The sequence below is a fragment of the Xyrauchen texanus genome, chromosome 12 (assembly GCF_025860055.1).
Source record: "Xyrauchen texanus isolate HMW12.3.18 chromosome 12, RBS_HiC_50CHRs, whole genome shotgun sequence".
Taxonomy (NCBI): Eukaryota; Metazoa; Chordata; class Actinopteri; order Cypriniformes; family Catostomidae; genus Xyrauchen; species Xyrauchen texanus.
The window spans coordinates 35,367,801-35,394,850 of NC_068287.1; the positions used below are offsets into that span (position 1 = coordinate 35,367,801).

The 27,050-nt window shown below is 39.6% G+C and overlaps 1 protein-coding gene across 1 annotated transcript; it reads right to left on the bottom strand.

Moving 5' to 3' along the window:
• rnd2 (Rho family GTPase 2) lies at nt 1–25,956 on the bottom strand. Its single transcript, XM_052138822.1, has 5 exons — nt 25,756–25,956; nt 23,687–23,774; nt 10,758–10,867; nt 2,403–2,537; nt 1–560 (listed from the first exon to the last, which is right to left on the bottom strand). Exons 1-5 carry the CDS (start codon nt 25,861–25,863, stop codon nt 291–293), a joined length of 711 nt encoding a protein of 236 aa, XP_051994782.1. The 5' UTR covers nt 25,864–25,956; the 3' UTR covers nt 1–290.
• Between the last annotated feature and the right edge of the window lie 1,094 nt (nt 25,957–27,050).

The window sequence follows — 27,050 nt, forward strand, 5'->3', positions numbered from 1 at the left end:
TATTCTTTTTCATCTGCTTTACACACTTTGTGACACTTAGGTCTGCAACGTAAATCACAATGATAAAAATAAAAGCAAAGTGAAAGTTAATAAATAGAACTCCTCTGTATAACATATTCACACAACTGTACAGTCCTAGGGGCCATATATGAGAAAATATGGCCCTCAGTGTTCCATAAATACAGAGAGCCTGTCTCTTTTCTGCACATATCTTCTTAATTCATACACACCACTGTGACTGTGTGTGCATGTACAGATGTGCATGAGGGCGTGCATTTGTGCTTTTAAATCTACATGATTGTGCAGCTCTTGGCTCTGTCCTCCCTGAGGGTAGGGGCGGGTTCAACGGGCGTGGCTTGCGAGCTGACTGGCAGTAGAGGCTGATTAGATACGTGCTTGAGAGTGTGCCGTGAAGAGCTTCTCTTGAAGCTTGGGGCGGGGCCACATCTGACAGACACAAGCGTGGTGATGTGAAAGACGTCTCGTACACTGTTCACGCACATACGGGAAGAACACTCTACATACGCAACTGCTCCCAACTCCCGTGCTCGTAGACTCCCCTGAAATAAAGAAAGAAAAAGGTTAACAGATTGAGTAAATGAAAGAGAAAGTGTGGATCGTGAAGGAGAGGGTGAGAAAGTGAGAGACAGAGAAGGATAAACAGAGATGAATATGGAGAGAGGCAAAGAGATGACAGGACGATTAAGATGAAGAGAGGAAGACAGGGTTAGGGTCATTGTCTTGTGTCAGAAGTATCCAAGAGCATTTACTTTTTCATTTCTCTATCAAAAACACATCACAGAACATTTTCTTTATCCCATTTTCCCTGTCACTCTTACTTACTTTCTCTCTCAGGCTGAACCAAATGTCAAGGCAAAAAATAAAAGGCTTTCTCTTTTTCTCAGCAGGTTTTTCATGACCTTCCTTCTTTCACTCTTTGTTCATTACAGCTTATGTTGCTCTCCCTGTATATCTATCTATTCTCTCTCTATATATTCTGCTCTCTGTAGGTCATTCCTTTGAAATAAGGATATGTGTTTTTTAATAAAAGGTTACAGTTCTACAGTCAGTTGACTGCAAGCTTTGATGTAAATAGAGGGAACATTTACTGCTCCTCTACCTCTCTATAGCTTATTGCTTTTGTGTACTATGTGTGTGTGTGTGTGTGTGTGCACTTGCTTACAAAAAGGCCTCGAGCACAATATAAGGGTAGACATTTTAAGCAGCGACAGCAGTGTGACATTAAATACAGTACTGTGCAAAAGTTTTAGGCATTTGCAAAAACTGTTACATAGTGAGGATGTCTTCAAAAATAATGACATAGATAGTTTTCATTTATCAATTAACTTCATACAAAGTCCAGTAAACATAAAAAAAGCTAAATCAATATTCGGTGTGACCACCTTTGCCTTCAAAACAGCACCAATTCTTCTAGGTACACCTGGACACAGTTTTTCCAAGCTTCTTGGAGAATTCTCCACAGTTCTTCTATCTATTCATGCTGTCTCAATTGCTTCTGTCTCTTCATGTAATCTCAGACTGACTCAATATTCAATGGGGGCTCAGTGGGGACCATGGAATCTGTTGCAGGGCTTCCTGTTCTTCTATTCTAATCTTTTCTATTTACAAAAGTACTGTTTGTGAGTCTAAAATGTATATTTCCTATTGACCCATTAAAGCTGAAAATATAAAATATTTATCCAAAGCGACTTACAGAGCCCTTCATACAGGGACAATCCCCCCAGAGCAACCTGGAGTTAAGTGCCTTGCTCAAAGACACAATGGTGGTGGCTGTGGGGATCGAACCAACATCCTTCTGATTACCAGTACTGTGGCTTAGACCACTACACCACCACCACTCCACTTTTTGTGAAGCATCTTATGTGCCTAAAACTTTTGCACAGTTTTGTTTACTTAATCTAAAACTAATTATTTTATAATTATACATGCCGATTTTATGAGCTCATGTTAATCAAGAGACTTATGAAATATTTGTACATTTAAAAATATATTTGTTGCAGCACAGGACCTCTTAAAATAATATTTGGGTTCAATACAAGTTAAGCTCAGTCGACAGCATTTGTGACATAATGTTGATTACCAAAAAAAATCATATTGACTCTTCTGTCCTTTCTTAAAAAAAAAGCAATTCTGATGGTTGATGTGAACATTAACTGAAGCTCCTGTCCTGTATCTGCATGATTTTATGCACTGCACAGCTGCCACATGATTGGCTGATTAGATAATGAATAAGGATATACAGGTGACCCTAATAACGTGCTCAGTGTGTGTATATGCTCTTATAAATAGGATTTATCGGTTTATTATGCTTGCCACATCCCCTAAACACCAATGTCATTCTCTTTGTGTGTGTGTGTGTGTGTGTGTGTGTTTGTGCTCACCTGATCATGTGTGACTGGTATAAGCCTCTGTTTAGACAGTTCTTGTAAGGTGCTGACATCTGTTCTCATATCCAGCTTACAGCCAACCAACACCAACTTCGCATTAGGACAATACTCCTGAGCCTCAACCAGCCACTGAAAAAAAACAAAGAACTTGTCATTTTCATCAAGTTGCTTTATATAAAAACATTTGTTAAATGTACAAAAGAAAGAAAGAAAGAATTTCTGGGTGCATTAGTGCATAATGTACTTGCAAATTATCAAACGTAAGTCACTTTATATAAAAGCATCTGCTAAATTAATACACTGAAATGTAATGTAAATTTGTCTGAGAGAGTAAGAGAATATGGGAAGCTGATAACTGATAAGGTTACAGCCATCAGCAATACATTCACTGCACCACATCCTGTCAAACACCTGGCTCCTGTATGCAACTCTTCTTTCCCTATGTTCTCTCCTTTAACTGACACTGAGGTCTCTAAACTCCTCCTCTCCAATCACCCCACAACCTGTTCCCTTGACCACATTCCATCACACCTTCTCCAGGCCATCTCTCCGTCCATCCTACCGGCACTTACACACATAATTAACACATCCCTTCTTGCAGCCACTTTTCCCACTACATTTAAGCAGGCTCGAGTAACCCCACTGCTGAAAAAACCTGCACTTAACCCCACACAGATAGAACACTACAGATCAGTCTCTCTCATCCCATTCATGGCAAAAACACTTGAAAGGGCAGTTTTCAGTCAGATATCTGCCAATCTCTCACAGAACAAGATGCTGGATGACAATCAGTCAGGCTTTAAAAGTGGACACTCCACTGAGACTGCCCTGCTGTCTGTCACTGAGTCGCTGAGACAGGCGAAAGCTGAATCCAGATCATCCGTTCTGATACTGCTGGACCTTTCTGCTGCCTTTGACACAGTCAACCATCAGATCCTACTCTCCACCCTCTCTAAACTGGCCATCACTGGAACTGTGCTTGACTGGTTCAACTCTTATCTCTCAGAAAGGTCCTTTGAGGTGGCCTGGAAAGGGGAGGTGCAGCTGGGTCCAACTACAGTTTCACCTTCCAAAACGGTCAGAAATCTAGGGGTAACCATTGATGATGAGCTAAATTTCACAGACCACATTTCAAAGACTGCAAGATCATGTAGATTTACACTCTACAATATCAGGAAGATAAGACCCTTCCTCCCTGTACATGCCACACAACTGCTCGTTCAGTCCCTTGTCATAACTAGACTGGACTACTGTAACGCTCTCATTGCAGGCCTTCCTGCATGTGCTATTAGACCTCTCCAAATGATCCAGAATGCAGCAGCACGTCTGGTCTTTAATGAACCTAAGAGAGCACGTTACACCACTTTTTGTCTCTCTCCACTGGCTGCCGGTTCATGCACGTATTAAATTCAAGGCCCTGATGCTGGCATACAAAACAGTCACTGGGTCTGCTCCAGCATACCTAAAAACATTTATGCAGAGCTACACTCCTGCCAGAAGCCTGCGGTCGGCTAAGGAACGTCGCCTTGTCGTACCAAAACAAAGAGGCACCAATACACTTCCCCGGACTTTCAGTTTCATCATACCACGGTGGTGGAATGACCTTCCCAACTCAATTCGGGAAGCTAACTCACTCTCTATCTTCAAAAAACGGCTAAAAACACATCTTTTCCAAAAGCACTTAACCGGTCACAAAAATATATATATATATATATATATATATATATATATATTTACATTTCTTGTTGCACTTAAATCTGTTTTGTATACTATTATGATGATAGTGAAACTTTGTAATATGGCACTTTTTGTACCACTGTCTCCCTAAGATAATTCACTGATGTTTTTCCTCTTTTGTAAGTCGCTTTGGATAAAAGTGTCTGCCAAATGAATAAATGTAAATGTAAATGGAAGCAGATTGTCCAGCTGTAATCTGATTTGATACAAACAATTAAAAATGAGACTGTATTCACACCTTTACTACAGCACTGCAAACAACAACAACTCCAAATCTCTCCGCTTACAGGTATTGTGGTTCAAAATGACCCTTAGTAGGCTCTTTTCAGGAACATTCCTGCTAATGCAGAACCATCCAGAGCCAGTTATAAAAACAGGCTGTGTGTGAGAATGCATGGATGTTTTTTGAGTGTAGTCTACTGGCCACTGCTATGGTTCAACTATGTCAGCTATGGACCTATTTCACAGATTCTGAATGTGTTCAGCCATCCATCAAAACTGCACTGTGATCTTTAACCTTAAATGCCACCCTTAACCGGCCAATCAGAGGCCATGGTTGGCCTCTCAGCATTCCACATCAGGCTTTAACTCCACCCCCGTGGCTTAGCCGTGGGAGGGATCAGAGGTGAGATGCTGTGGTCTATGGTGGAAAATATTTTCAATGTGTTTGGTGTGCAGGGACACCGAACAGTAAGAAGTTAAAAGATTGAGGAATGCAGAATCAGGAGGGGTTTCCAAGATGAATTGCATTTGGAGTGGTGTTTGAAATCATTACTTCAGATCTCTGTCACTATAATAAATGGAAGTGGAGCGTAGTTCTAGCGGGAAGACCAGCAGGTGCACATCATCACATCATTAGCTGGGTAACTCCTAGCCAATCGCAAAAAAAAAGCCAATGCTTTACAAGTCCGCTCACAATCTATCACATTGCTGTTTCGGTGTGCTAACACTGCAACCTCCACCTCCCCACCACCACCAGTTGAGCCCTGTCCCGCAGGGGGGTAGGCTCCTCGCCCCTGCCTCCTATCTCCGGCAGGACATGACGGTTCCGGGTACAACTACCTTGGACTGCTGGACGGGGCCTACGCCAAAGAGAGAGACATCACCTCCCGTTTTACATCTATCAAGTAAATGGCATCTCAAACCTCACTCAAGCCTGCATGTCTTCCCGTTAGAAACGAGGTTCCGTGATTTTCACTTAATAACATTTAACATGGTAACCATGATTGACATTTTTACATGTAGACTGAATACCCCGATATACTTCTGGAGAAGTTCTTCTTCGTTCAGGGGTAAAATGAAGATAGAAAATGCTGAGCAACGGTACACTGTTTGCGAACATTCAGACAACCGCCACACCGCTATGGGAGGCATTTAGAAGTACATTTAAATATGAGGACGCACAGAAAAACCTAAACTAATGTGACATCAAAATGTGTTATCAATGACTTTATGCCTCTTTCTATGAGTAGAATTAACACTAGATCAGAAAAAGATGCTTTTAACCACTCAATGAAGAATTGAAAGTAATTATATGCAGTAAAATGTTGCAATCTGTCTTGTTTACATTCTGAATTCATGATGCTAATGCACTAACACACTATACGCTTCCATAATATACACTGATTACACTCTGTTATTGTTATTTATGATGACACTGATACAACTGCAAAGATTATAAAAGAGTGTTAATGGGCAGAATAAAGACAAAAGAATGATGATAAGAGAGGCTTATCTTTGGGCAGATGTGTGAATGGCTTTCACTGCAGATGGCATATGTGTGAAGCAGCATGTAAAACAAAAGAGTGAATGGGCTGGTGTTGGGTTTGAGTCCACCATAGTCAAGTCTGAGTCCAAAAAGGGCCGAGTCGGATTCAAGACTGAGTCCATAACAGGTTGAATCTGAATTAAAATTGCATCCATAAATTCAACATCAATATTTTAAGCTTATGTTAACCTTCACAACTAAGAAAACACAATTTGTCAATATAAATGTAACAAAAACATCTCTATATTTTATGATTACTTTCCTGCTGAACAAACTACAAAGTGGTTTCAGAATGAAAGCATATGCTTTAGGTGTACGAAGACAAAACTGTCCTTCAACACACTTCTTATTGCGTTCTGTTGACATTTTCCAATTATTTGTTGATTTTTACACTCAAACATAGACTAAAGAAAGTGAAAGCTGCGTTAGTCATTACAACCAGATTTATTATTATTATAATTTTTTTTGGACAAACTCTCCTTGAGCTGACGTGTTGTTCTTTTCGCATTATATTTAGTATACATAATAGGTGAATAGAGGCTTCTCCCCTCACTTGTGTTCTTCATTGTATTTTCAGACTTTTTTGCCATTTGCAAGTGCCAGCTTTACAGGAGTGGTGGTGGCGTAGTGGCTAAAGCACAGGGCTGTTAATCAGAAGGTCAAAGGTTCTAACCCCATGGCCACCACCATTGTGTCCTTGAGCAAGGCACTTAACTCCAGGTTGCTTGGGGGGGATTGTTCCTGTAAAAAGTGCACTGTAAGTTGCTTTGGATAAAAGCATCTGCCAAATGCATAAATGTACAGGTAACACACAGAGGTTGCACTACAAATATGTGATGGACTGAGTTGTACAATTCCCATGGTCTATTTCATCTGTCATATTAGTTTAAATATCCTGAAATAGCATATTTGATTTTGTCTTGATATAGTCAACATTTTCAGTCAGAAATGGCTTTGCATAGTAATGTGAGTCTGATAAAACATTTGTTCTATTTAAAAATGTGTAGAGTTGGGGAACGCACTTTCAAAAGTGTACTTACTTCATTGATGTTTCTGGATAAGAGCGGCAGAACACGTGTGGCGATCACTTTCGCGCACACACATACAGCACATGCGTGGGCGAGACAGAACTTTGAAAGCGTGCACGCTGCCGCTCTCAGCCAGAATAATCACACATAATCAAGCTGTTGCGAACCACCAAAACAAACACAAAAGTCAGATTTTCGATTTTTCATTAAGTATATTTGGGCCTTGATGTGTCCACCAACTGGTGCTGTAAATTAATAATAATTTAGTTATCGTTCTCCTTCAAACAGTGTAAGAATGGTTCCAAATCTTTATCATTTTGTATCACTTTTATTTTATGAAAGTGGGAGGATAAAACCAAGTGACCACTTTTTTATTGCAGTAACAATAACTGTAGCTATTCATTGTGGTAGAAACAGTGGGTTTTATTATATACACTCACCTAAAGGATTATTAGGAACACCATACTAATACTGTGTTTGACCCCCTTTCGCCTTCAGAACTGCCTTAATTCTACGTGGCATTGATTCAACAAGGTGTGAAAGCATTCTTTAGAAATGTTGGCCCATATTGATAGGATAGCATCTTGCAGTTGATGGAGATTTGTGGGATGCACATCCAGGGCACGAAGCTCCCGTTCCACCACATCCCAAAGATGCTCTATTGGGTTGAGATCTGGTGACTGTGGGGGCCATTTTAGTACAGTGAACTCATTGTCATGTTCAAGAAACCAATTTGAAATGATTCAAGCTTTGTGACATGGTGCATTATCCTGCTGGAAGTAGCCATCAGAGGATGGGTACATGGTGGCCATAAAGGGATGGACATGGTCAGAAACAATGCTCAGGTAGGCCGTGGCATTTAAACGATGCCCAATTGGCACTAAGGGGCCTAAAGTGTGCCAAGAAAACATCCCCCACACCATTACACCACCACCACCAGCCTGCACAGTGGTAACAAGGCATGATGGATCCATGTTCTCATTCTGTTTACGCCAAATTCTGACTCTACCATCTGAATGTCTCAACAGAAATCGAGACTCATCAGACCAGGCAACATTTTTCCAGTCTTCAACTGTCCAATTTTGGTGAGCTTTTGCAAATTGTAGCCTCTTTTTCCTATTTGTAGTGGAGATGAGTGGTACCTGGTGGGATCTTCTGCTGTTGTAGCCCATCCGCCTCAAGGTTGTGCGTGTTGTGGCTTCACAAATGCTTTGCTGCATACCTCGGTTGTAACGAGAGGTTATTTCAGGCAAAGTTGCTCTTCTATCAGCTTGAATCAGTCGGCCCATTGTATATACACTCACCTAAAGGATTATTAGGAACACCTGTTCAATTTCTCATTAATGCAATTATCTAATCAACCAATCACATGGCAGTTGCTTCAATGCATTTAAGGGTGTGGTCCTGGTCAAGAAAATCTCCTGAACTCCAAACTGAATGTCAGAATGGGAAAGAAAGGTGATTTAAGCAATTTTGAGCGTGGCATGGTTGTTGGTGCCAGACGGGCCGGTCTGAGTATTTCACAATCTGCTCAGTTACTGGGATTTTGACGCACAACCATTTCTAGGGTTTACAAAGAATGGTGTGAAAAGGGAAAAACATCCAGTATGCGGCAGTCCTGTGGGCGAAAATGCCTTGTTGATGCTAGAGGTCAGAGGAGAATGGGCCGACTGATTCAAGCTGATAGAAGAGCAACTTTGCCTGAAATAACCACTCGTTACAACCGAGGTATGCAGCAAAGCATTTGTGAAGCCACAACACGCACAACCTTGAGGCGGATGGGCTACAACAGCAGAAGATCCCACCAGGTACCACTCATCTCCACTACAAATAGGAAAAAGAGGCTACAATTTGCAAAAGCTCACCAAAATTGGACAGTTGAAGACTGGAAAAATGTTGCCTGGTCTGATGAGTCTCGATTTCTGTTGAGACATTCAGATGGTAGAGTCAGAATTTGGCGTAAACAGAATGAGAACATGGATCCATCATGCCTTGTTACCACTGTGCAGGCTGGTGGTGGTGGTGTAATGGTGTGGGGGATGTTTTCTTGGCACACTTTAGGCCCCTTAGTGCCAATTGGGCATCGTTTAAATGCCACGGCCTACCTGAGCATTGTTTCTGACCATGTCCATCCCTTTATGGCCACCATGTACCCATCCTCTGATGGCTACTTCCAGCAGGATAATGCACCATGTCACAAAGCTCGAATCATTTCAAATTGGTTTCTTGAACATGACAATGAGTTCACTGTACTAAAATGGCCCCCACAGTCACCAGATCTCAACCCAATAGAGCATCTTTGGGATGTGGTGGAAAGGGAGCTTCATGCCCTGGATGTGCATCCCACAAATCTCCATCAACTGCAAGATGCTATCCTATCAATATGGGCCAACATTTCTAAAGAATGCTTTCAGCACCTTGTTGAATCAATGCCACGTAGAATTAAAGCAGTTCTGAAGGCGAAAGGGGTCAAACACAGTATTAGTATGGTGTTCCTAATAATACTTTAGGTGAGTGTATATATATATATATATATATATATATATATATATATATATATATATATATATATATATATATATAAATTCTTTTTACTTTTGTAAGGCAAACTTAAATTAAAATATTATAAATATTAAATTTATAAGTAGGGCTGGGTATCGATACAGATTTCTTGATTTGATTCAATTCTGATTCACAAGCTCTTATTGTGACTCCGATATAACTTTATTCGATTCTAATTCATTTGGGTATATTTCAGTAACAATGTCAATTTTTCTTACATATGTAAGAAATTCTATTTAAAAATTTTTTTAAAGCTAATTCTGTAAATGATATAAGCAATATTTTAACTTGGTACATTACAAAAATATTTATTAAAAATGAACAACGGGACCCAAATTATGCAGTTCAATTGCTATTTATTTAGGTATAATTATCAACACAACCAAAACTGAAGTGAACTTGAAAGTAAAAGTAAAGGTTGATCTTGGGATATTAAGAATCGATATCAGGATTGTTCAAATGAAGATTGCGATTAATCAGAAATGTTTTATTTTTACTCAGCATTGTTTATAATGATATAAAAGGCGAAAGCTTCAAATTATGTAACCTGTGACCTGCTCATGATGATACTGTGACCTGTTCCATCGTTTTGAGGCACTTTGACCCAAAAACACATTTTGAGTGTCTCAGCTTTCTAATGAACCATTTAGTTTCTACTCCAAATCAAGATATAATCATTTAAATGTTGGCTAAGACTTTCCTTTTTATTTCAGAGCTTAAAACTTAAAATGTGTTTCTGGGTCAAAGTCAGATCTGGTTGCATATTGTAATATATACCATTACCGTGATATAAAATGACTCATTCTGTGATATATATTGTTCATCATACCGCCCACCCATCCTACCTAGATCATGGGAATATCTCATTCTCACCAGACAGATACAGACGTGTATAGACTCAAAACTGAAACACACTCAAACCCTTCAGCACTAGACCTACACCCTTATCACAGCAACATTTTTGACATTTGTGTTCAGATAAAGCTTGTGTTTTTGCATAACTCCACTGTGCCATCATTCTCCCACTGCAAAAACCCACAAACAAAAACTTCTCTTAGTCAACAGTTGCATTGTGTTTTCAAAGCAAGAGACTAAGGTGGGAAGAATGTGTGCATGTTCACAACAACTTCACAATGTCATTATAAAATGCACTGTTACTAGTATACACTATATATTATGTTTTTGTCTCATCATGAGAGAGAGGAAAGGAAAACAGAGAAGATTAAAAGAGAGGCAAGGAGACGAGATTCTGACCTTTTTAGGGATGCTGTCCAGGGTCTCTGGTCTGCTGATATCAAAACAGATGAGCACAGCATCAGAGTCTGGATATGCCAGAGGCCGTACATTATCATAATACGAGGACCCTGCAAAACACACACACACGCACACATTCACACAGTGAGGGGCCAGGATGAAAACACTTCATTATGATAACATCGATCTTCTACTCAAAGAGCAAAGCAATGCTACTGGTGATCACAAATGTTGTGGCACACACAAATTATGTACATGGGGTAATACAGCAGGACAGATGATAATAAAGACTGTTGTTGCTCCTGCAGTGAGTGCCTGAGCGGGAGGGAGAGGTCAATTTAATTCCACCACAGGACAGAGAGAGGAAGATACATGTAGAGGGAGCAAATTCATTTCACATTCTTTATAATTTCTGCAATGTATAGTATGTGAATGTGTACTGTGCACAGTCTGCAAATTTTCTGTATACATGGTAACCAAAATTACTTACTACATATGCCAAAATGTGCAGTATACAACAAGCGAGGACTGGCCATTGGGAAGTTCGGGAATTTTCCCTGTGGGCCGGCTGCGAAACGGGGCTGAATGGGCCACGATAAGCTGAAATGGGCTGTCAAGTTTTGACAGTGACACCCCCCACCCCCCCCACCCTCCGGCTCAACAACTTTTGGGCCAGTTTCTATGTAAAATCCTGGGCCGATTTCTCGTCCCAGTCCTTCCCTGGTATACAAGAAAGTACACTGACCGCACGGAAAACTGTATCCCATAATGCAATGCACATGCGCTCGATTTGACCTTTCATTGCCATTACAGAGGCAGTTTTTTAAGACTAATTATTTAAATCAAACCACCAAAAGTTAACACATTTTTGTTGAAAATAAATTGTGCATTACATGTCATGCCTAAAATCACCCATTACCTTTGGTAAAATCACTATTTTATGCATGTATTAATGATGTTTTCACACAAACAAGGTTTTTTTTAGAGGTCAGGTATTATAGAACAATATCAGCAAATTATCCGGAGGTTTAACATTACCGGAAAAGTTCTGTTTTGATGCTATGTGTGAACTAAGCTGTACGATTAAAAGAATACTTCAGCCAAAAATTCTCTCATTTCCACACCCTTAAGATATATCAAACTTGGATGACTTTCTTTCTCCTGCGGAACACAAGTAGATATTTTTATGGAGATTTGATGTGGATATGCCCATCCAGTCTACATGTGTTTTGTGGATCTGGAGAAGGCGTATGACGGGGTCCCCCGGGAGATACTGTGGAAGGTGCTGCGGAAGTATGTGGTGAGGTGGTCCCTTCTTAGGGCAATCCAATCCCTGTACGTCTAATGCGAGAGCTTTGTCCGGGTCCTCGGCACGAAATCGAGTTCGTTCCATGTGGGGGTTGGTCTCCGCCAGGGCTGCGCTTTGTCACCAATCCTGTTTGTGATATTCATGGACAGGATATCGAGGCGTAGTCGGGGTGGGGAAGGGGTGCGGATCGGTGGGCTGGAGATCTCATTGCTGCTTTTTTACAGATGATGTGGTCTTCATGTCATCATCGGTCTGTGACCTTCAGCTCTCACTGGATCGCCTTGCAGTCGAGTGTGAAGCGGCTGGAATGAGGATTAGCATCTCTAAATCTGAGGCCATGGTTCTCAGCAGGAAACCAATGGAGTGCGTAGGGAAGGAGGTATTGCCCCAAGTGAAGGAGTTCAAGTACCTCGAGGTCTTGTTCATGAGTAAGGGGACAATGGAGCGGGAGGTTGGCCGGAGAATCAGGGCAGCAGGGGCGGTATTGCACTTGCTCTATCACACCGTTGTCACAAAAAGAGAGTTGAGCCAGAAGGCAAAGCTCTCGATCTACCAGTCAATTTTAATTCCTACCCTCACCTATGGTCATGAAGGCTGGGTTATGACCAAAAGAACTAGGTCACAAGTACAAGTGGTCGAAATGGGTTTCCTCAGAAGGGTGGCGGCCTTCTCCCTTAGAGATAGGGTGAGGAGCTCAGTCATCCGTGAGGAGCTCGGAGTAGAGCCGCTGCTCCTTTGCGTCGAAAGGAGCCAGTTGAGGTGGTTTGGGCATCTGGTAAGGATGCCCCCGGGGTGTTTCACGCATGTCCAGCTGGGAGGAGACCTCGGGGAAGACCCAGGACTAGGTGGAGAGATTACTTTTTAACACTGGCCTGGGAATGCCTCGGGGTCCCCCAGTCAGAGCTAGTTAATGTGGCTCGGGATAGGAACGTTTGGGGGCCCCTGCTGGAGCTGCTGCCCCCATGACCCGACTTCGGATAAGCGGTTGAAGATGGATGGATGGATGATGTGGATATATTGATACATGCAAGTCAAGGGGCTCCAAAACTTCAAAGCTCCAAAAGGGAGATAAACGCAGCGTTAAGGCCCAGATATACTTCATACAAACTCAAAGAACAAACGAGTGACACGTCATTTAGAACAAAATCTCGCCAAATAGAGGGTGTTTTTGCATTCGTTTTGGTGGTACGTAACAGCTTGTTGAACTTTTAGGAAAGCTTCTAACCGGCTGCTTAACACCTTCTTGCTGCCATTGGTTCACGTCATCAGTAGGTGTGTCTAGCTCCACCTACTACTTTGTTTATGCTTTCAGTCAGTATTCATTATGAACACACCAGCGTGCAAGACCATGTCATGTGATTTTTTTGTTTTTGTTTAATTAGTCTACAAAAGGATTCAAATCTATTTGAATACTCTTAAGTGCCCATTCACTCATGTGCCATCTGCAGCGAAAGCCATTCACACATCTGCCCAAAGATAAGCCTCTCTTAACATCATTCTTTTGTCTGTATTCTGAATATTAACACTCTTTTATGAACCTATCTTTGCTGTAGTATCAGTGTCATCTTAAATTACAACAAAAGAGTGTAATTGGTGCATATTATGGCTGCTTTTATCTTGTTAGCGCATTAGCATCATGAATTCTTTTTTTCTGCGTATAGACATGTATTACTTTAAATCATTATCGAGTGGTTAAAAAGCATCTTTTACTGATTTGGAGTGAATTCTACTCATAGAATGAGGCATAAAATAATATTAATGTCACATTCGTTAAGGTTTTACTGAGCATACTCATATTTAAATGCTCCTCTAAATGCCTCCAACAGCAGAGTGGCAGGTGTCTGAATGTTTGTAAACAGTATACTGTTGCTCGGCTGTTTAGAACTTCTTTTTACCACAGAATAAAGAAGAATTTTCTCTGGAACTGTATCGGGGCCTTAAAGGTAACGCATTTGACTCATGTGGTTTAATCCATGTCCTCCGAAGTGATATGAACTGTATTGAATGTGAACGCACCAGAATGTAACTCCTTTTTCACTATAAATCTTGCCATCTGGAGAGCATGTGTGCAGCATGTGAACATGCAAACAGCGCTTGTACAGCACTTTGCACCAAGTGCGAGGAAGTGTAATCAAACTTCAAACAATGATCGTGCCTAGCAGACTGCAGATGTCAAATATAGTGGAAGTTACATTTTGGTCTGTTCTCACTCAAAATCAGTTGTATGGCTTCAGTAAATATGGATTAAACCACAGGAGTCACATAGATTACATTTTATGTGGTCTTTATGTCCTTTTTCGAGCTTGAATGCGTTGGTCCCCATTGACTTGACATAAAAAAATCTTTGTGTTCTGCAGAACAAAGAAAAAACAGACAGAGGATGGCATCCCCTCTGTCTTTGCTCATCTTCTCTTTTTAACTTTGCCTTTGTCTCTCACTCTGCTGTCCTTCCCTCGAGTGAGGACACAAATCCATAGAGAGGTAAAGGGAGAGCAAGTGTGAGATTGACAATGAGTGTTTAAAGTGTTGATCAAAGCTATCGGTTATTGTAGGCTGGTCTCAGGAGAGCCACCCAATGAGCCGCAAGTCCCATAATCCCCTCTGGCAGATCTGTCAACCACAGCCAAGAGAATATGGTCAGCAACTCAGAAAGACAATTAGAGATGCAGTGATTACAGTGCAAATGAGGATAAGAAGAATCTAATAAAAGTGCTCTGAGAGATAGACTGGAATGGAAAGAACGGCTACTTGTGCTATTTTATTACTTGTTTGTGATACAGTGGCCCCACAAACGTATTTGGACAACTTTGGACACTTAAAGAAATAGTTCACACAAAAGTGAAAATTCTGTCCTCATTTGTTCACCCATGTTGTTTCTAATCCGTATCACATTATGAGATGTAAGGCAGACTATTATCTCAGCCACCTTTCACTTTCATTTGGATCTTTTCACATTTAACAGATAAATATTGTAATCCTTTTTACTATAAATCTCCACAATGTGAAAGTTTACATTTACATTTATGCATTTGGCAGACACTTTTATCCAAAGCAACTTACAGAGCCCTTATTACAGGGACAGTCCCCTCAGAGCAACCTGGAGTTAAGTGCCTTGCTCAAGGACACAATGGTGGTGGCTGTGGGGATCGAACCAGCAACCTTCTGATTACCAGATTACCAGTTATGTGCTTAGACCACTACACCACCAGACATATATTTAACCACTGAAGTCATATGGATTAATTTTATGCTGCGTTTCTGTGCTTTTTTGGAGTCTGAAAGGTCTGGCCACCATTCACTTGCATAGTATGGACCTACAGAGCTGAAATATTCTTCTAAAAATCTTTGAGTAAATGATGAAAGAATTTGAATTTTTGGGTAAACAATCCCTTTGAAAAATGTCTGAATCTGATTGCATTTGATGTTCCACAAGCCACATATCCACATACACAAACAAAAGTATAGAAATATTTAGTGTCTTAATTTGGGAAAAATACAATACAAATTATTTTATATATATATAAACCCAACAAACTTCTTTTTGTGAAATGCATTTTTTTGTTTTTCTAAAGGCCCGGGGAAGAGGGGGCCCAATTAAAAATATTTGAACCCAGGCCCTGTTAAATTACATAGACTCTGAAATCTTGGTTTGATATTTTGTTATATAATGCAAAGACATTCAATAATTTTTAAGTGTGGCGTAGGTGAAATCCTTTTCAGTGGCACTGTATATCCCCGAGTTTGTGTTTGTGCTAGTCAAAAGGGACAAGGATGCAGATTTTATTTTTCAGTTCTCTATATAAGAGGCACACACACGCACACCTTTTGGATTTATTTGTTAAATCAAACCTCGTCATGCATGGTCAATGTCTTCTGCCAATCTAACAATCAAATGTTATACATTTCCTGTCTTGTTTGTAGTGGGTGTTAAATGTCATTTCTTGAGTTCTCGGCCAGTTGTTGTTGTCTTTTTTGTGTGTTGTGTTCGAGCCGTTAATACTGTGACTTCGTCTGTAGTGCTAGACATAATTTGTATCTTGTTAAAAAGTGTGTCTGTGTGAAATGCTGACCTGAATCTTTGGCAGTAAACAATCTCCTCTTCAGTCCCAGGGTTCACCTCTTGCCAGCTGTGCAGCGCTGTGTGTGTGTGTGTGTGTGTGTGTGTGTGTGTGTGTGTGTGTGTGTGTGTGTGAGAGTGTGTGAAGCAGAACACTATGGGATGTCATTACCAGTTGTTGTAGATGTAGCCTTCAGCACAAAGGTGACAGTTAGATCAGCAGCACCACACATATTCTCTCACACACTTTGACATACACCTAATTTAGATGCATCAGAGAAAGTGTGATTACCTGTGTACATGTGTGTTTATATTGATGCGTGTTTGCATTTTCACATATATGAACAGACCAAAGGGTAATGTGTGGTAAAGCAGTTATTTATATGGGCAGAAAACACATTTATTTTTATATATATATAAACTATAACCCACACCAGCCAGGTCTCCTAAGCAACCAAATTGGCTCGGTTGCTAGGGAAGCAAGTCACATGGGTTAACCTCCTCATGGTCACTATAATGTTGTTCTCACTCTCGGTAGGGCACGTGGTGAGTTGTGTGTGGATGCCACGGAGAATAGGTGAAGCCTCCACATGAGCTACGTCCACGGTAACACGCTCAACTAGCCACATGATAAGATGCGCGGGTTGACAGTTTCAGATGAGGAGGCCACTGAGATTCGACCTCCGCCACCCGGATTGAGACGAGTCACTAAGCCACCACGAGGACCTAGAGCGCATTGGGAATTGGGCATTCCAAATTGGGGAGAAAATAAAATAAAATAAAAAAAAACTAAAACCCAGTATTAACCCAAGCCCTAAACCTAACCCTAACAAATCAGGTAGAGCTTTACTCATAAATATGAATGAGTGTTCCCTGCCATCCTGCGTTTCAGAAATCTGCATCCAGTCATCAGCTTGGAAATACAAACTTTTCAAAACTTTCTGTAAGTATGTATTAACATTGGGAAAATGATTGAGTCAAGAAAGATATCTTAGAAATACCATTTGATATCACTTCTGGCTTGGTTTTACTTCATCACACTGGAAGTGGAAGGTCATGTCAAGTACATTACATTGTGGGATGTAGTACTGCGTGCTGTGTGCACATTTTGACAAATGAAGAAAGTCATCTGGGTATACAGAACATTTGCCTACTTCTGTGCACAGTATACAGTAGCCTACATACTCTATACTAGAGATCTATTAAAATTAGTATTGGTGCATTCAAGTCATGTCAGATTTTGTATTTGCTAGTTAAGTGCACATAAATGGGACAGCAAAATCATAATTGCTTGGGATTTTCTTTAAGTTGGGGGTGTGTTTATGTAAGAATCATGGTGGAAACAAATTGTTATTGGTAATAATTCAGTTTTACTGGAGGATTTTGGCTGTGCAGTTTAGATTTGATGCATTTTTTGTACTCATTGAAGAATAACAATAAAACTGTTTTATCAACAAAACAACATTTCCAATCGTAGCCGCACTACAATGATAAACTAGATAGATAAAGCATACATTACACACATAACTCATGGCTTTGCTCTTCATTTTGTTGAATTAGAGCTAAAAAAAGATTTCTGCCATTGCTAGTAAGTAAAAAATGAGAGGATGAAATATGAAATTGCAAAACGGGTCTGTTCTTTCCGACACAAGCACTTGAACACACATCACATTTTTACCATTTCTGACCTCGTACGTATGAACTTCCCAGGAGTACTTGAATGCACCATATGTTAGTTTGATGTTCCAAAAATAGTAGGGTAGCAATTTTTAAGAAATGTTCTTAATTGACGAATGAAGCATGCACTGTATGCATGCAGCCTACTGTTTAAATATCATTTAAATAATACACTTAAGAAGTGGCAATTTCCTCTTAATATATTTTCAGTTCAGTGTATTTTCAATACATCAATAGATTTGAGTTCATTTAAACTTCACATTATAGATTGTGGTATATTGAACCTTAATTTTTCATTGAAATTTAGTAAAATAATAACACCCTGTGTGAATACAGAATCAGAATGAGCTTTATTGGCAAGTATGCTTACACAAACAAGGAATTTGTCATGGTTACAGAAGCTTCCAGCGCAAAGAGAATGCAACATATATACATACATACAAACATATACATTTAAACATATATACATACAGTATACATGACATATTTTACAGATTTAAGATATAACAGATTAAAAAAAGAGAAATACACAATAGAGCTATAATGTTGTTTGAACATTTTATATACAGATATACAGTTACATGCAAATGATGTAATGTATGTTAACGAATACAAATGAAATATGGATATAAGTAGGAATGGATGGGCTGAAAATTGCACATGGTTGGATTGACAAAAGGAAAGTATTTGGGGGCAGTTTAACTGTTCATGAGGTGAATGGCCTGAGGAAAAAAACTGTTCTTGTGCGTGGCTGGTGCTCAAAGCTCTGTAGCGCCGGCCAGAGGGCAACAGTTTGAAGAGGAAGTGTGCTGGGTGAATGGGGACAAGAGTGGTTTTACCAGCCCTTATCATCACACTGGATGATAACAGTTCTAGTGTTGGGTGGGTAGGGGAGCGCCAGTAATCCTCTCAGCAGTCCGAACTATTCTTTGTAGTCATCTGATGTCCAATTTGTTAGCTGAACCAAACCAGACAGTTATTGAAGTGCAGAAGACAGACTCAATGACTGCTGAGTAGAACTGTATGAGCAACGCCTGTGGCAGGTTGAACTTTTTTCAACTAGTGAAGTAAGTACAACCTCTGCTCAGCCTTTTTCAAAATTGAGTCTATGTGGGCCTCCCACCTCAGGTCCAGTGAGATGGCAGTGCCCAGGAACCTGTATGACCTGAATACAGGAAATAACACAACTCTACACTGGGGATGATGAGATTTCAGGTGAATGTACAGTACCTGCATGTTCTCCCGGCAAGAACTGACATGTCAGTGTGGAAGATACAGGGAGATTGGCGGATCATGCTTGTTGTCTTGTTATAATTTAACACACTATCATGGTTTATGCAGTAAATGTAATGTTCTTCTATAGAAAAAATGCTCCATCTTTACAAGCAAGAAAGTGAAGGATGCACATCTGTTTTCTGAGGGTAAATTGCTGGACCGTTATAGAGGAAAAGAAATGTAAAATGGATAAAAACAATGAGTTAAACTACAAAGACGCAAACATAAATCTGATTATAGGCTACTTAACATGAGTGTGGCGCCATTCTGTGTGTCTGCTGATAGAAAGCGTTTGTGAGCACTCTGTCACTTATACATGCACGCTTAGTTTCTTTTCCACACCCGCTTATTAATGAAAATAAATCTGATGCTTCCATTACTACCTTAAGAAACCAGTCAGTTTTAATTGTACATTGTAATTTTTTGTGGTGATGGGCGGCAAGTAGGTATGCAGCGATTCCTCAATGGTGCATTTTGCTGCAGTAAAATAGCTTACTTCTATAAGTTTGGATCTTTTAAAAACAATTAAAACACCATAAAGGCCTTTATATGTTCAATAATATGATGTATTTCACAGTTTTATTTTTCAAAGAACCACACTGTATTAAATAGAATATTTAGCATAATCTACTTTCCTTATTATATTTAAAAAATAATTCTTATATAATTTAAAAAAGAGTGCAGCCCTCGAAGCTAAAGGAATCCTGCTTTCTGGCCCCCTGGCTTTCCAAAGTTGAGTACCCCTGGTATAGACACCCTGTTTTACTGAATGCATTTGTGCTGAAATTGATTAATAGACGATTGTGGCAGGACGGAGGGCGGGGCCGGCTCGTGATTCTACACACCCGGTCCCTTATCAGGCTAATCAAGCCTCCGAGAGGGATAAAGGCCAACTGCGGAAGATGGTGCGGGAGAGAGAGATAGTTTACGGGCATGTCCATTATGTGTGTGTTTGTGTCTTTTGTTGAAGTTTATCATTAAAACTATTATTTATATTGTCAAGCCGCTTCTCGCCTCCTCCTTGCCCGTCTAAATCCCTTTACAATTTTCAATAGGCTTTTAAAATTATTGTTGTTAAAATTCTTAACAACAATTATTCATTAACAACCATAAAACAGCCATTAATTCTGCAATTATTTCGCTAATGATGCAGAATTTATACAATGTACCTAATGGTAATGCATATGGAAATTTATTGGGAAAATGCTTCAGCTTAGTATTTACAAACTTTTATTCTGTTTGCCTTCAATTATGTCTAATGGCGCCAACAAGGAACATCTGTCAGAACATCTTAGAGTGCATTATTTGTAGGTCAATTTGGAAAGAAACTATCGGCCATTACAAACTATCTAAATATACGTTCACTTTTGCAAACAAAAAAATAGCCAGCTTATTTTTAAACATGAAAGAGTTCACAACCATTTGAAATTCGTGATAATGGAGACCATTCAATGGCCCATGCTGAAACATGAAATCTTGTGTCACAGACTCTGTATGAGAGAGCTTCGACAGGGTTACAGTCTGACCCAGCTAAACACTCCAGACCAACAGCAACTGCAGGAGAGAAAAATGTTCCCATAGGAGCTTAAAAAAAAGGAGATGACAAGAAAAAAATTCCCGTAAAGGACTTTTATAGCAGGGTGGGGAAACATGCAAAAGCAAGGGATTTATGGGTCACACTTGCTGAGAATCCCCTGAAGTGTGTGTCAGGGCGAGTGTGTGTCAGCAGTGGTGTAGCTTAACACCAAGTGTGCTAAAATCTACACTGACAGTGCTGTCCAAACACACACGCACAGCCGTGAACACAGACGTGGCTTGAGTTGTAGCTAACTTGTTGGTTTGTTTTCATAGACAATGTTTCACTGTCATAGAAATCCTGGAAATATCAGCGAAATTTTTAAATTGTGTTATCCCGACCTGTAAAAGTCATGGAAATTAACAGATTTTTTTGAAGTTATTGAAAAGTCATTGACATTTCTATAGTGAATATACAATGATGAGCCAAAACATTATGACCACATGCCTAATATGCTGTTGGTCATCCACGTGCTGCCAAAACAGCGCTGACGAACTGAGGTATGGACTCATGAAGGTATGCTGTGGTATCTGGCACCAATACATTAGCAGCAGATCCTTCAAATCCTGCAAGATGTGAGGTGGAGCCACCATGGATCGGACTTGTTGTTCCAGCACATCCCACAGACGCCCAGTCGGATTGAGATCTGGGGAATTCGGAGGGCAGGGCAACACCATGAACTCTTCATCATGTTCCTAAAGGCAGCCGGTGACGATGGTTCGAGAGAGAGAGAGAATTACGGGCATGTCCGTAGTGTGTGTGTGTTTATGTCCTTGTTTTAAGTTTCTCATTAAAATATTATTTATGTTGACAAGCCGGTTCTCGCCTCCTCCTTGCCCATCCTTTAACTGTGTTACAATGATCAATGTTATTTGCTTCACCTGTGAGTGGTCATAATTTTTTGGCTCATTTTTGGTACATTTTTCTATGGAGCCTCAGCTTAGAGGATAGGGAGGGAATTTATTTTAGGCCACATTATGCCAATTTTTGTATCGGCTCCAGTGTGTTTACCTTCCCCTGTGGCGCAACTGGAATTGTGCATTTCATACTCTAACATTATATTTTTTACTCCACTGATGGTTAGGTTTAGGGTTTCAGTTGGGGGGTTCAGTTTATAAAATATGCAATCCTCTTTACTGTATTACAGCCTGTACAGCTGAAAACAACTCTCTTCACAACTCGCTTTTGGTCACCCTCAGTGGACATTTCACAGAAAATGGAGCTCACAGTGCCCAAACGCCAAACAACACTGGGGGCAGTGTTTCGCATTTCAGTAAGCACAAAACGATTTTAGCAAAAGAAAAGTCAGTTTGGGTTAATCTGTGGTGCTTGTACAATGCTTTTTAAAACCATGATTCGTATCACTAAAAGTTATAGGGTTGCTGCAGGTTTACTATAGTAAAACCATGGTTAATATTTATGAGGGCATGTTTTGTTTTTGGTGGAAGTCATGGTTTTAAAAACAATACTTGTTCAACAAATTAACCATGGTGTTATTAAAAGTAAAACTATAGTAACTATGTTTTTTGGCAGAATTAATATAATTTTTATTTCCATAGTTTTGTTTTTCTGTAGTATGGTTTTACTACTAATATCATGGGCAAAATATGGTTACTGCAGTAATACCATTGTAACTTTTTTGGTTACTGTGGTTTTACTACTAATACCATCTGCTATGGTTACTGTAGTAAAACCATGGTTAATTTTTGTAAGGGATGGAACCCAACATAATTGTGAGTGAATGCAATTTGTATTGCGAGGGAATGCAAAACTATTTCTGAAAATAAATTACCTCCCTGTCCTCCAAGGGGCTCTGTATTTTTCCATTTATGCTGTACTCAGAAATTTTTGATGCGTTATATAGTATATTGCTCGTGTGTAGAATAAATTGTGCTTAAATTATAGTGATGATTCATTTGTGAGACATGTGAATGGTTCTATTGAGTTGGTTGTTTTTAATAAATAGATTTATGAAAAGTGGTTCATAAATTTGTCAAAATTATTCATTACCAAATCTGTCTGAATTGAAAGGATTTTAAAGCCCAAAAATTACAAATTACTGGAAAGGCCAAGAAAAAGTAATAGAAATGCATCGTTCAAAACATGTGGGAACCCTGCACAGAGGAGAAGGTAGACTGCACATAAAGCCATTTATATAATATATCATCCATACCTTCCAGAACTCAATAACAAGAGCAATATAAAAGGATCATATCCCACTTTATATTCATAAACCCTGTATTGTCTATTGTGCATTGTTTTTTCAAAGCAATGACAGTTCTGATACCTGACTCTTTGTGGTTCAGACGCCACATGTCTGAGAAAATGGTGCTGAAACACTCTTGAAAAGGCTCAGCAGCAGAGATCAGAGAGTCACTGTCATGAACCAAATAACCATGTTCATTTTCTCTCTCATAGAAACACACAAGGTGTCGCCCAGGCCATGGGAGCGGTCAGCGGTCAGCTACAAGCAGGGACAGGAATGTACTCTATATGTGGACATGGCTGGCACCAAGATTTGTTATAGTAAACTTTTGTTTTTATCTCTCTCTAATGTGTCACACACTCTCGCACTACTGTATGAAAATCACAAACAAGATCTATTTAATGTCTCAATCATTCATCCTTAATAGCATCCTTAATAAAGTAACAGTAAAGAGAAGATTTTCTCTTGACAGGGATACAGTCTGACCCAGCTAACTCTACAGAGCAATAACAACATCAGGAAAGGAAAACATTCCCTTAGGAACTTAAAAAAGCATCCAAAGGACCATTCCAACTTTAGTTGAATAGCTCTGACCTCAATACAGGTCAGCAATTTCTTCAAATAATTTGAGAAGCACCTTCAACAAAGTTGAAACTAAAGTAAAACGACATGAGCAATGAAAGAGAAGCTTTTGAGCAATAACATTGTCTTTTGGACTCTTTATCAGATAATGAGGTTTCTAAATAAACACTCTCCAACTAGCCAAAAGATGCTTCAGTCACTGTGAGTCACTGTTTGATTTATGTCATGGCTGTATAACAGATCTCACCTGATGTGTCCCACATGTTCAGCTCGATGCGGTGTTTATCGATCTCAAAGCTTGCCGTGTAATTTTCAAACACCGTGGGCACATAACTCTGCAATGAAATATCTTTCAATTAGTCAAAGCAAAAAAAGTCACATGACTGGTGATCATATACTATTGGATATCAACTTACTTTGACTACCAGAGTCACATGTAGTAAATTTACAGTGCAGCGAGACATTATGGTAAAAATATATATTGTAACAATGTTTAAATATTTTGGTTGTTGCTTTTCATCTGGGCTATTGTTTTCAATTGTTGGTCTATGTACTAATTCATTTACAGATACCATTAGTGTATTTGTTTGGCCATTTTACATCAGGATTTAATTAAGCTCAACTGACAGCATTTGTGGCATAATGTTGATTACAACAAAAATAAATAAATATACATATATATATATATATATATATATATATATATATATATATATATATATATATATATATATATATATATATATGTAGAGAGAGACTCTTCCTTTTTAAAAATAAAGGGTCAGTTAGGCATAGGGCACTTACAATGAAAGTGAATGTAAAAAATTTTTAAAAAAATTTGTGGTAATCAATATATCAGTATGCCACAAATGCTGTCACTTGGGCTTAACTATTGAACCAAGAATATCCCTTTAATGGTTTGTATTGGATTCCATTACATACAGTGTATTGGGCCATAATGTGTCTGCAAGACATAGCAAGCCACCAATAGAAGACACTTTACCAGTAGATACCCACAGGTACCATTCTAGGGGGGCAATAAACATAACAATTCTCAAGAGCAATTTTTGAAGGGGACACCAAGGGTTTTTTTTTGTTGTTGCCCCGTTTGCATTTGTATTATTTTATTTCTTAAACAACTATTTTAAGAATATATCATTATATTATTTACAATACACATATTTTAATGATATTTTAGAGGGAACAACCCTCAGATAGGGGGTCCTGATGCCTGTGGTCTCACGTGTTTTTAGTGTTCGTGCTATGTTTTAAGATGCCGTGTCAACAAAAAATTTGACTTGAAAAATAAGATCCCTATGTTCTGTTCCATCCCATTGTGCTAAATCAAGTTGTTTTTGAATGCACCAAACCCGTTCTTGAGTCCATCCACACTGTTTTTACTTAGTTTTTTTTTTTTTTTTTTATGCAAACATGGGCTAGACGGACATCTTTGACCGTTATGCAGCGTACCGCTGTTTTTTTCAGAGTCTCGCGAAGGACGCCGCGTTGACTAAAATTCGAAAGAACTTCAACTGTTAAAAAACATGCCTTGAGACTCGCTTTTGTACCACTGTCTAGCTTTATTGCGTTCGGTGTGAACTGCCCCTTTCACGTGCACTGGGCATCGTGTAATTTAACTCATAACATTGTGTTAAAGGGATAGTCCACCCAAAAATGAAAATTATCTTATCACTAGAGATAGCAATGCCATCCCTCATGCCATCCCAGTATGACTTTCTTCTGCAGAACACAGATTACGCCAGTGCTTAAATCTATGTCTTCAGAAGAAACAGAATAAGATTTCAATCCTATTTTACTATAATCTCCACTTTCACTTTTAGAATGTGAAAGTTGAAATTTATTGTAAAAAAGGATTTAAATATTGATCTCTTTCTTAGTCAAAGTGATTGCATTGCTTCAGAAGACATTTAACCACTGGAGTCCTCTGGATTACTTTTATGCTGCCTTTATGTGCTTTTTGGAGCTTCAGTGGCCTGGTCACCATTCACTTGCATTTAAAGGACCTACAGAGCTGAGATATTCTTCTAAAAACCTTTTTTGTGTTCAGCAGAAAAAGAAAGACCAACACATCTGGGATGGCATGAAAGTGAGTGTGTTTCGGTGAACTATTCCTTTAACTTGGATCATAAAATAAAAAATAAAAAAAACTTTTCAGTAACGACCTATTGTGAAAGCCCAACCGTCATATATTAACTGAAAAAAATACTCTGGCGGCTATCATGACTCGTCTCAATTCCGTTAACTCAGTTAACTTCATTCAGTTTATATTTTAATGTAATGATATTATCAGCTCACCTCTGGATAGCTGTCCTTGGCGAACACATGCAGCAGCGCCGTTTTCCCACACTGAGTGTCACCGACCACCACGATCTTACAGCGACTGCACTGCCCCTCCATCATCATCAGTATCAGCACTGTTTTCCCGCCTGGCGCTGAACGATCACCATACGCTGCCTGAAACCAGTCCTTTATAAAGCTGAGGTGAGACAGTGTGCGCGCCACGCGATCTGTTTCTGAGTGGACGGGTATGTGCCAGGGAAAGAGTCCACTCACACTGGCGCGTGCCCCTCCCCTGTCCTCCTGTCAGTCTCCTGGTTCCCACGGTGACACGACGCGCTGAGTCGCACCCCTCTCGCGCGTCACGAGCCGCAAGCTCCTCGCGTTCAGTAGGCTACTCTTGACTTCGAATGACAATTATCTTTACTGTGTTCGTTCATTACTGCTGTGGTTTGTGCAGGGTTTTAATTAAATGACCTCTCTTTCTCCTGTCACACGTGAAAACGTGTGACACTCCCAATATAGGGTTATCACGGTCATGAAAAAGTCCATGACGCTAAAAAAGTTTTCTTGTGTAAATAAAACTTAAAATTTTCTATGCTAATTTCTAAATTAAAAAGGTCTAATGTTCTGTGTTAGGGTAAACTGAGTACAGTTGTAACACTGAATAGTTCCCGTGCAAGTCGTCTGAACAGTCATTATCAGTGTGAACATTTACACTGCCCTGACAAAAAAAAAACAAGTCGCCTGTGGATTTAAATAAGCAGATACTTAATCGATCATTATTGCAGAGATGAATATGTTTAGTTGGCAACAATTCTTTTAACTCTAACTGATGCAGTGTGTAGCTTCTCATTTCTTAAACAACCATCTCTGAAGACTTATCCCATGGATAAGATGTGGAAAAGATGTAACTGTGTTTCAGAAGGGGCAAATTATTGGCCTGCATCAAGCAAAGAAGACAACTAAGAGATTGCTGCAATCACTGGAATTAAGTTAAGAATGCTACAACACATTATTCAAACCTGGAAGGATAGTGTTGAACCATCAGCTTCAAGGAAGAAATGTGGTCGGAGAAAAATCTTGAATGATCGTGATTGATCACTAAAACACTTGGTGAAGTCACAATATAAAAAATTGACAGTACAACTCACGGCTATGTTTAATAGTGAAAGTAAGAGCATTTCCACATGCACAATGCGATGAGAACTTACAAGGCTGGGACTAAACACCTGTGTGGCCACAAGTTACTTGTTAGTGAGGCTAATCGAAAAAAACAGCTTCAATTTGCTAGGGAGAATAAAGACTGGAAT

Excerpts from the sequence above, each read along its gene's own strand:
- rnd2 (XM_052138822.1), bottom strand. The coding sequence starts at position 25,863 with ATGATGATGGAGGGGCAGTGCAGTCGCTGTAAGATCGTGGTGGTCGGT. Across the intron at positions 2,538-10,757 it reads TGGACAGCATCCCTAAAAAG|TGGCTGGTTGAGGCTCAGGA; the intron begins GTCAGAATCTCG and ends GTTTTTTTTCAG. Across the intron at positions 561-2,402 it reads TACCAGTCACACATGATCAG|GGGAGTCTACGAGCACGGGA; the intron begins GTGAGCACAAAC and ends TCTTTATTTCAG.